Source organism: Entamoeba invadens, assembly GCF_000330505.1.
Source record: "Entamoeba invadens IP1 unplaced genomic scaffold scaff_1105074726371, whole genome shotgun sequence".
Lineage (NCBI taxonomy): Eukaryota > Evosea > Mastigamoebida > Endamoebidae > Entamoeba > Entamoeba invadens.
This window is the reverse complement of record NW_004443643.1, coordinates 1,868-13,653: the sequence shown is the minus strand read 5'-3', so window position 1 is coordinate 13,653 and position 11,786 is coordinate 1,868. Positions and strand designations below refer to the sequence as shown.

Here is an 11,786-nt window from a genome sequence, read left to right as displayed (position 1 = left end):
TTGGGTTGTGACCATGTGAAGAGGGGTATTACTTGGACTCGATTATTCTTCGGTGTAAAACATGTATTGAAAACTGTACAAAGTGTATTGATCAATTGTCATGCGAGGTGTGCCAAAAAGACAACATATATGTCACCAACAAGTGTGTTCATTATACTCATTTCAAGTTTTGTATTGAAGCGTTTAATGGTGAATGTTTGAAATGTAGTGAAGGTAAACAACTCAGTGATGATAGAAAATCGTGTGAAGACACCACAAACACAGTATTAATAATAAGTCTATCAGTCACTTTGGTAGTAATAGTTATTATTTTAGTTATAGTACTATTATTTACACTTTCCTATTTGTACAATTACTTTGGAAACAAAAAGAAGATGCAGAATGTTTGTGTATTCAAAATGAAGCGATCAAATGTTACGTTTTATGATATCAACGAATGGCTTGTATCCAACAAGAAAACACTTGTCTTTGTAAACGATGACAACGAAAATAGCGACATTCCAGTTGGCAAAGAAACACGCGAGTTGTTGTGTGTTGGAAACAAGTCAAAAAATACAATTAAAATTCAGTTTAGTGTTTTAAAAGGATGTGAAAATTACAACATCAGAACAGAGCCAAGTTTGGTAAATTTAAAAAGTGGAGAAGCATGTGAATTTGAGATGTTTTTAACACCAATTTGTTCTTGCAACATCAATGATAAAATTGTATGTGTTGGTCTTGATATTCAAAAAGGTTTACAAATGATCCAACAAATACCAATAAGTGCAAAAACACAGATGACAACGCATATTGATTATCACGAGTTACAGGAGGAAAAACGACTTGGTGAAGGCTCGTTTGGAATTGTGTATTTAGGTGAATTCAGAGGATACAAAGTTGCAATTAAGAAAATAAAAGAGGGGTGCAATGACGAAATTAAAATTAAAGAATTTGAAAAGGAAGTGAATATGTTGGACAAATTTAGAAGTGACTATTTAGTCCACTTCTATGGCGCTGTGTTTATACCAAACAAGATATGTATGGTCACAGAATTTGCTCAATTTGGCAGTTTGAACGACTTGATAAAGAACAATAATAAAATAACAATACAAAATGAAATTAAAATTAAATTCATGAAAGATATGGCAAATGGGTTGCTTTACTTACACACAAACGGGATTGTACATAGAGACATCAAACCAGACAATTTACTTGTGTTTTCACTTGATATTAATGACAAAGTAAATGCCAAACTAACAGATTTTGGGAGTGCAAGAAATATCAATTTGTTAATGACAAACATGACATTCACCAAAGGTGTTGGAACACCGGTGTACATGGCACCTGAGGTGTTGAAAAAAGAAAAGTACAAAAAGAGTGCAGACATTTATTCATTTGGTGTCACTATGTATGAAACGTTGAAGTGGGGTGAAGTGTACGACAAAGAATTCTTCAAGTTCCCATGGAAAATAGCAGAATTTGTGATTTCTAATAAACGACTTGAGAGAAATGAAAATATGAGTGACAGTCAATATGAATTGATACAAAAATGTTGGAATCAACAACCGGAAAATAGACCAAATATCAATGAAGTCGTTAATTTTTTAAGAACATAATAAAATAATTTAGTTTTACTTTTCATTTTTTTAAAAAAAGTGTTTTTTATTCACATTTCAAAATTAACAACACTTTTAATCGTTCAAATAAATTATATACATATACAATATTGTTAATATACATGTAATAGTTAAATATATTTTTTTGTTGAATAGCTATTTTACATTATTATTCTCGATTAGTGATTTTTATAAATTTAATTTAACATTACGATTTTGTTTTTTATCTTATCTAAAACTTTCATACAGTCAGTCTTTTAACGTTATCTGGTGCCTTTTGGACCATAAAAATTGGAATAATTCGGGAAGCAGTCCCAAAAATCCATCCCAATTGTTTCGTATTTTTTCACGCTTTACCTAATGCCCGATGTTTAGACAAAAATGAAGGTATTTTTTATCCACCAGATAGCTTTTGAGACTAGATAAAGTTAAAAGACTGACTCTATTTGTGTAATTTGTTTGACATTTTGTTGAAACAATAATAAATCAAATAAAAACAAAAGTTATTAATTTCATTGTGTATCTACTCCAATAACATCTATTTTTATTCAACGGTATTATGTTGATAATCACGTGTGATTATCAACATAATATCGTTGTATTAAGTGATATATTATACAAATGTTTTTTCTTTCTATCATATTATTATTTTTCATAATACAACACAACAGCAAACACGTATATTGTTGTAACACAAGAACTATTATGATTTATTATAATGGAGACACTTATGAAATAATATATTTCAACAAATTAATAACAACAGTTGATTTATAGGTTTTACTGTTTTTTGCTACACTTTCATTCAAAAAATAGCCTAAAAATATACTTAACACGTTTCTGTTTCCAAAGACATTTTAAAACAACCAATTTTTTTGCTTTACCAATCGAATTATTTTGTTTTTTTGATTTTAAACAACTATTTTGAATAATATTTTTTAAAATCAATACTCATCTTGAAATTATTAATTAAAGTAAAAACACAAAAATTATTTTAAAACAATGAAAGTAAGGTCTCGATTGTCACACTATTGTGTTCAAATCTATAATCGACACATAATTTTTGACTTATGGGTCTTTGTCATTTACGTGTACGTTTACGCGACCTAGTTTAATAAAGATTAAAAATTAAATTAGATGTATCATCCGATAGAGATAGTGTTATGCCTGCAAAAGGCATTGTCGCGGAACACAATTTATTCTTTGTGATGTGTGTCGCGGAAAAGTGCGCGTAAAAGAAAAGATAAAGATGACTTAAAAAATTGGTTAATTACAAAGTACTTTCATATCTCGAAAAATTGAAGAAATGAATTAATTCAAAAATCTTAGTTGTTTTTGTTGTAACGTCTTATTGTTATTTTACTAAGATCGTTGCAAAAAAATGTTGTCAGAAATGCGAACGGGTTTTTCAATTATTTTTTCAAAAATAAAAAATGCAAAATATAAAAATTTTAACAACAAAGATTTTTTATAAAACAAAAAATAATTGGAACTTGAACATGTTAATTTGGTATATATTCACTCAAATAAGTAACACTTAAATATTTGGGTTTTAAAAACAAAAAATACTAATAATAAATGGTTTTTAATATTTATTTAAATGGAAAAAAAATGACATGTATGGTTTTGAGTGAAAAACAAAAAAGCCTCAACACAATCCAATTTTATTCAGATTATATTATTAAAAAAAATTTCAAATGTAATTAAACAATCATTGAATGAAATAATATTTTTGAACAATAACAAGAACAAACTATATTAATTAAAAATTTAATTTATTGTAAAATTTTTCTGGTTTTTAATTTAATAAATAATGAAAAAACACAGGTGTCCAATCAAAACCAACCTTTTGCATCAAACTAAAACGTTGGTTTTATGCACCTATTTCAATAAATGTTAGAGTTCAAACCGTTTTTGAGAGTCTTGAATGTCAATAAAAATATATTAATTAAATATACAGTATGGACACTCTGCCTTATGTAAAACTTTACCTTATGCAAGGATTTTATTATTCAATTTTAATATAACAAAACTATTTTAATAGTTAAAAAATTCAATTCTAAAAATACCAGACACGCTGCCTTATGCAAAAAGCTATTTTGAGGTTGTTTTTGGATAATTTTGAACAAGAAAACCAGAACTTTAAATTAAATGAATTAATGTTTAAAGTCTCGACACCGCGCCTTTGACTAGCGTAAAAAGAAAATCCCGATCCCGGTTTGTATTTTTTTGTTTTGTAAAATGGTATATGATACTTACTACCAGCTTGTCTCGTCGCCAAAGGAAATACAATTGCGCAAAAGGTTTGTTAATAAAACAAACGATGACAACAAACTCGCGTTGGACGGTGTTTACTCAGTCGTGAGTTTCTCAATGTGGCTGGTGTCCAAAAAAATAAAAATAAAGTGGGCTGTCATGGAAAATCGTTTTAAAACGGTCACAATTTCATGATGCTCATTGATCCTCATAATGGTTCATCAAATAATTCAAACAATTTTTATTTCAATTTAGTTATTAAATTATATTAAATAGCATATGTTTTTTTGTCTATTAATTCGCTTCAAACACAAGAGTTATCACAACATATCAAATATAATAAACACAAATAATATTCTTTATTAAAAATAATAATTTATTGTAAATTATTTGTGTTTATATTCGACTAACAATAATAAAATTGAAATCATTCATTTTTTCAAATACATTTGTGTTATTTTTACCAATTTTTGGAAGAATCCACAATTTTTTTATATTATAAAATAACTATATATTATAACAGGTTCCTTGCATAAGGTAAAGTTCCACATAAGCTAAAGTGACCATACTGTAATGCAAATACCAATACTAAAAAAACTCCTTTCCATAACATCAAAAAATAAAGTCTGTCTAAAAACGTTGTCCATTCGACAAAATTTTACACAAAATAAGTTTAAAAATTTAGGAATTACTAAAAATGTTCAAATCTCAGTAAAAATTATGAAACAATGTTTTGGGAATGTTTCGAATAGTTTTCGAAATATTCCAATTTTTATGCTTTAAAAATGCCTGGACAACGATTTCAGGTTGACTATAGTTATTAATTAATAACATATGTAAACCGAACAAAACAACTTCTAGTCTTCAAAAAGAAACCAGTGAAGTTTGTAACCATTTTCAAATAAATAAAGTGTATAAAAACGTTAATCTTTTTATTCAAAATAGAAAATGGGATATAGCTGCCCTTATTGTCACGTCACAAGTTGGCAAAAATGCAAAAAGTGCGGACAGTGTCAATGCAATTCGTGTGGAAAAGATGCTTCTGGTAGAAAGAGAGAAGCTGGCAATTATTGCAACAGCTGCAGATGCACAAGAGATGGGTGCTTTGAATATGGAGGCTCTGGAATTGCTCCATCATGGGCGGTTTAATTAATTTCAATTCTTTAATATTCAAAACTTGTTAAAAAACAATTAATATTCATTTGTCTTCACTATATAAAATAAATAACATTTTAATTAAAAACAACAAACTAGTAAATGTTGTTGTTAATTTTGGTAGTGGTATTTTATATACGAATAATAATTAGAGATTTTTAAAAGAAATGAACTATTTTGAATTAATTTTTTATTTATTGTTTGAATTTAAAAATTTATAATTAAAAATTTAAGTAACTTTAAATTTTTATGTTTTGCAATTATATAACACTGACCCCAAAAATTATCAGCATATTTAATACGCTAAAAGTTTGGGGTTTAACCTTAAATGTTTTATTATTATTAAACAACATCTATGTTTATTTAGTTTCACAATTGTTGTTGAATTTACTAATTTGTGTTTTTTTGGAGACAATAATAAATTACTTTGTGATTACCAAAATAATTATTTAAATACAAAAACAATAAAATACACAAACAAAGCAAACTACCGTATATTTGTTGGTTGGGTTGTCTTTAATATAAAAATTACTAATTCTCATTATTTGTATTGTCTGGGCACCACACCCCCACTTTTTAATGATTCCTTAGTTAATTGTTTTCAATGACACACAATTGTCAAAACAAAAAGGGTCAACGCTGTTATTAATAACGGCAATACAATTCTATCAAATTCAATTTTTGATTTATTCTACAAAAAACAAAAAGAATAATCACAATTCCTCACATTATTCGTTTTTATATCATTAATTCTAAACACTTTTGATAAATTTACTATTAAAATAACACCGACCTTAATTATTTTAACCACCAACACAAATTAAAAATTCTGCTCATGACGTTGTTTAATTGTATTAACACAATAATATCATAGATATTTTAATTGATACTTTATTATAATTTTAAGTTTGTGAAATTAATAAAATCAAATTAATAAAATTAAAAAATAAAACAAAATCATTCAATAAGCTATATAATGGTATATAGTCAATTTAAAACCGTTGTCTTATTGTCAAAAATAATTGATTCTTGATTTAAAAAACGGAATTGATAAAATTAAAAAATAGACACGACATTTGAAGCTTTTGAAAAAAACACAAAATATTCACATTATAATGGTCTAAAAACATCAGATAATGTTAAAGATTATGCTAATCCAATGACTATCAATAAAAATCAATTTTTTATTTGTTTTTTATACATTATAATATTTTTTTTAAAAAAATTAATTGATAATTATTGCATGATCATCCTTTTTTTTAATTTTAAATGTTATAAACAGTTTAAATAAATTGTTCTCTTTCTGACGTTTTCCAAGAAATGTGAATAATTATAATTAGATTAATTTAAAATAACTTTTTAAATCCTTCAATATTTTTAATATAAATAATTTCAAAACTTTTTAAATTAATTACATTTTAATTGCATTAAAATTAAACAATGAAAAAATAGTGTTTTTATAATAAATATTTATGTATAGCTTTCAATTTGTTGAATAATATTAATAATTTATTAACTCTTGTATTTGTAAGACATTTTTTGTTTATTGATTATTTAAAGAGTGTAAAATTGATTTTTTAAACGATTATATATTATTGGTTTTTTGTTTATCAAATAAACAATTAATAAAATTTGAATCATATGTGTGTCAATTAGGTATTTATTAACACACAAATTATATACTCGCCCAAGGTTAAAAAACAATATTATTAAGCCAATATACTGTATGCATTTAAATAACATCAGTGTGATAGTATAAATATTTTTCAAAAATTTATCATGTTATTTAAACAATATACTTACGAAATCGATATATAGTAAATTTTAATTATTCAATTTTACAACAAATAGATTATATTCTTATTAATGTTTTGAATTGTCGAGCCACTTTTATTATCAAATTCATATATTTTATTATTATATATTTATTAAACTGCTGTTTTGGTTTTGTTTAATAACGTTTTAATTATTAATTACTGTTTGATTATTTAAAACCAGAGGTTTCCAAAATCACAATCCTAATTACCCACGTCACCATTTTATAACCAAAATGTTTATTTTCTCTTATATATTCGTACGTTATAATACCACATTTTCGGCAATAATCATTTTGGAAACCTCTGTTTAAAACCCATAATTTATGTTTGTAATTGATAATAAATTAAAAAGAATATTAAAAATTGGTGTTAGTAATTGAATTCTTCTTAAGGTGGGTTTGGTTTGAAATGATTTTCTTTGTGTATATAAAATATAATAATTTTTAATATTTAATTTAAATAAGTTTCATTGGAAATTGTTCAAATTTGAAATTGTAAATAATTGAGTTTAATACAAATGAAATTAAATAATAATTATTGAGTAAAGACCTGCGACATACTTGCAATAAGCGCCAACCTGCACTAGTCCATATAACATTTTCAAAAACAAAAAACATAAAATTTGTTACAAGAAAAAGAGAAAAAAAACTCATTATTTTTTAAATGAAATTTCTTAAGCAATTGAATCTTTGTTTTGACCAATAAAACACATTCTAAACTTGTAGAACCATCTTTTTGAATTTCTTTTTCATAAATCTATTCAAGAAAAATCACAAAACAACAAAACATCAAACGTATTTTTAAACCAAACATCATTTTAATAGTAATAATGGGCTAATAATTTATTAGAAAAACAATAAAAATGATGAGATATATTTTTTTCTCAAACACATCTTTTTAAAACACAATAAAATGACATATCATAACTCCAATCCATATGATTGTATTATAATGACACTTAAGCTTTAAACTTATGTTATAAGTGGTAATATAATGAGAATAAAATTTTTACTTAAAACATAACCCACAACAAAAAAAATTAACAACATGTGTCATTTAAAAAGACACATCTTTTTATAAGAATCTGAAAGTGTTTTTAATAGTATTTTAATTATTTTGGCTATATAAACGGGATTATTCCGAAACTTATCGTGTTATTAAATACAAAACATAATTGGTAATTTCAAGACACATGACAACACTTGAATATTTAGCCCCGACTGACTACAACTTAATAATTGGTTTTATAAGAAGAATAATAAATAACAATAACATAATTATTAACATAAACCATGATAAAACATCATTTTGTGCTGATCATTTAATTAACAAAAATATAATGAATAGTCACAATATTTGAGAGAAATTACAAAAAAACAAATAAAATATCATTGCTCATTTATTATGAATATTAATAAATTTATTAAAATAAAATAATAAACATGATAAAAAACATCAACCAAAAAGCGAACAAGAGACTCAGAACATAACAAATAAAAACAATTTCCATTTTCAACAACACTGAATATAAAAATTGTTCAAATAAATGAAAAAACTGACTTTTTGATATCAATTAAACGTGCAGTATTTGATGGCTTCAAGTCATTGTAGCTTTAAAATACTTGAAAAAACAAAAATGAGACAATTAAAGATCTAACTTTTGTAATGTCAAATGAAAAACAATTTTTATTTGGCACACTGTATTCAATTTTTACAACGTTTAATATAATGTAATTGACTACTATTTGTGTTTTCTTTGATAAAATTTACTTTTTTATTAAAAACGTGTTTTATTTTTGTATGTTTGTTTTAAAGTCTAATAATTATCAAATATTGTTCATTAAGTTATAATATATTATATGTTTACCATTAAATAATAAATTAAACCCATAATTTATGTTTAAAATATATAATCAATTCAAAAGTTAAGAACATTTCAATGGTGTAATTGATTTATTCTTAATGTGGTTTTGTTTAAATCGTTTTTCTAAGTTATAATAAAAATGCAATTCTAAATAAAGAAAAAAATTTAAAATCAATTTGTATAAATTCTGATTTAATAATAATAGTACATCGTTAATAACTCATTAAAATGTGTAATTATTATAAACTATTCATACAAGTATAAGTTCTGTATTCTATTTGTTTTCGAACATTTTATTTCCAATAAGATGTTTTAAAACATTTTTCGTTTTTATTTTCAAAATGAATCATGTTATTATAATAAAATGTATCAAATTTTGATATATTTTGTTTATTAAATTGAACGAATATACCCCCAAAAAGAAATTAATATGAATAATAACAATTTTTCCTGAATATATGCATGCAAGTCTTTTATTAAATTGGTTTTTTATTTGATTTATATAAATAGAAAAACGTTCAAATTTACACATTTTTTATTATAACATTATATAAAATGAAACTAACGAAAGACTATTCTATGAAATAATTAGTTTTATGAATTGTATAAATTCAAATCTTTATATTATTTGAGCGAACTATTAAATGATTTTAGTTTTCTAATACGTTCTTTTCTTCATAAATTTTTGGATGAAATTTCAATTTTCCCAAGTTTTTTTCATCAACTTTTCTTTTTATTTAATCATTTTATCTCATTTTGTCCATATTTTTGTAAAAAGGTATTGCCACGTAAGTCAATGCAGGTATGGCGCTTAGTGCGAGTATGGCGCAGGTTTTTAGTTGCTTATTTTCCACGTCAGCATCATTTCGTAAATTCCCCTCATTATTCATTTTTAAACAGAATTTTATTTTTTTAAGCATGCGCCTGCTCTATAGTACTGTGAATTCAGGGTCTTTCAAGTTCTAGTTTTTTGTTAAATACGTGGCAAAAAAACAAAATAATTCACCTTGAGCGGTTTTTTTTGTTCAAAGATTATTTTTTTTAATTTTATATTAAAATGGTAAACACTTAGCGAAAATAACTTAAAACTATAAAGTCTGTTTTCTATTTAACGATATTAGGTTTTTACTATTATTTATAATAACAGTATTATAATTTATAATAAAAATAAGTGGTTTTTCTAAAAAATGGTTTGTATTTTATTTTTTTGTTCTTTTTTTTTAAAAAGTGTGCTAAAAATAACAAAAACAAAATGGCTAAACAACTGAAAAAATTCTAAAGCCAAAACGAGAATAGGTTGGTCTTGAAATGTGAATACGACGAAATAAACTATGTCAACCAGGTTATTCAAAATGAATAAAATGTCATATTAGATCGAGTAGACATGTCAAATTATCATTTGGGTCAAATTGAAAACGACAACAAGTGAATTGGAAAAAAGTCAATGCTTAGGATTTGTTTAACATTAGTTTTAATTAATGACAATTTTATTAATAGTTAATGGTTTTTAATTAGCGATATTGAGTATAGTAAATAATGGTTTAATATTTTCGGTCTAGTTCTTTTCTTTGTTATATTTTTAGAATATCGCTAAATAGAAAACAGACTTTAGGAGAGCTTACTCAAAGATGGATTTTCAAGTAAAAAACTAATTTTATCAATTAATTAACTAATTATAGATTTTTTGAATTTAGCTGTCATTTGACAGGCTGAATCTTTTACTGTTTTAATGTTAACAAATAATTATATAATTACTTTAATTTCAAAAAGAGACACGATGACCTCAACAAATGTACCAATATGGTTTGACGAACAGAAAAATATACTAGACTTGTTTTTAAATAAAAACAATCACAAAACAAAAGAAACCAAACACACAATTATTGACAATTAAACATCGAAGAAGCCAACACTTAGACGCAACTCAATTTTGGTTAACACTGAAACAAAACAAAGAAAGTGGGAAGGCCAAAAATAAACAAAGTTCAAAGACAAACAACCCAATCTTACAACGAACAAAAATAAGTTGTTGGTCTCGAATCTTATTACAATTCAAATACACAATTATTATTTGATTTAGTTGATGGTAATGGTGATTTAAAAATGGAAGTTAATGAAAACACTATTGTTTCAACTGGAATGAGTCAATTTTTAATTAGTAAATTCCAGTCAAAACCCCAACAAAAACTGATTTAGTGAACATTTTCGACAAAATGAGGTTGTGCTGATTTCATGGAATAAAATATAATTTCAATAATAATGGTGAAATTGAAAAGGAAATTGTCGAAAGTGAGGAAAGCATGAATTTTATCGACAAATATGGTGACAATAAATTTTTCATGTTTTAACAAAGCAGAATTCGAAGATTTATTTAATTGATTATCATCATCAAATGTCTTGTTGAATAGTTCAACTGACACTTTGAAATGTGTTTATTTTCCGTATGATGATTGTAAAACTTTAACATTCCACAAATTAAGAGCTTAAAACTTATAAAGTTTTTTGTTACTTTGTTGTTATATCACAAAAAACGTGAAACAATAATGAAATATTTTAATTGAAAGAATTTTTATTTTTCTAAAAATAAATTATTCTGCTTACTCAAATGACCCAATTGAGTAAGCTCTCCTTACATAAAAATATCTATTTTTAAAATGATATTAAGCCTTTATTAATTCAAAATAGAATTAATTGTATAAATAGTTAAATTGTGACATTTTAATAGTAAAATATATACAAAATCTTGTTTAATGGTTTAAATCAAAAACAATAATATACTGTTTTTTTCAATTAAAGACGTTTTTAAGTTGCTTCAAAACAACACGCATATTAAAAGTGTCTTGTTTTATATTGGGTTTCCAAGTATATTTTGCAATAGAAAATGTTTATTCGGATATAACACTTGTAGGGAATATAGACATGATATAGAGAGTAAATTTAACAGTTCATCGTTCCTATTAATCATATTTTTATATGACAATAGATCTTAAAACCCATTCACAGTCTTTAAATCAACAACTTTGGTGTTTCTTATTTTTTTTATAATATTAATGTCGTCTTTAAAATGGGTATTCTTTAGGCAAAATTCTTTAAATGTTT

At 24.7% G+C, this 11,786-nt stretch overlaps 1 protein-coding gene across 1 annotated transcript; it reads left to right on the top strand.

Annotated features, from left to right (window-relative positions):
- Positions 1-374: 374 nt before the first annotated feature.
- On the top strand, positions 375-1,595 carry EIN_263080 (tyrosine protein kinase, putative; the record flags this gene model as incomplete). The annotated part of the gene is made up of 1 exon (XM_004259677.1): positions 375-1,595. One exon carries the CDS (start codon positions 375-377, stop codon positions 1,593-1,595), a length of 1,221 nt encoding a protein of 406 aa, XP_004259725.1.
- Between the last annotated feature and the right edge of the window lie 10,191 nt (positions 1,596-11,786).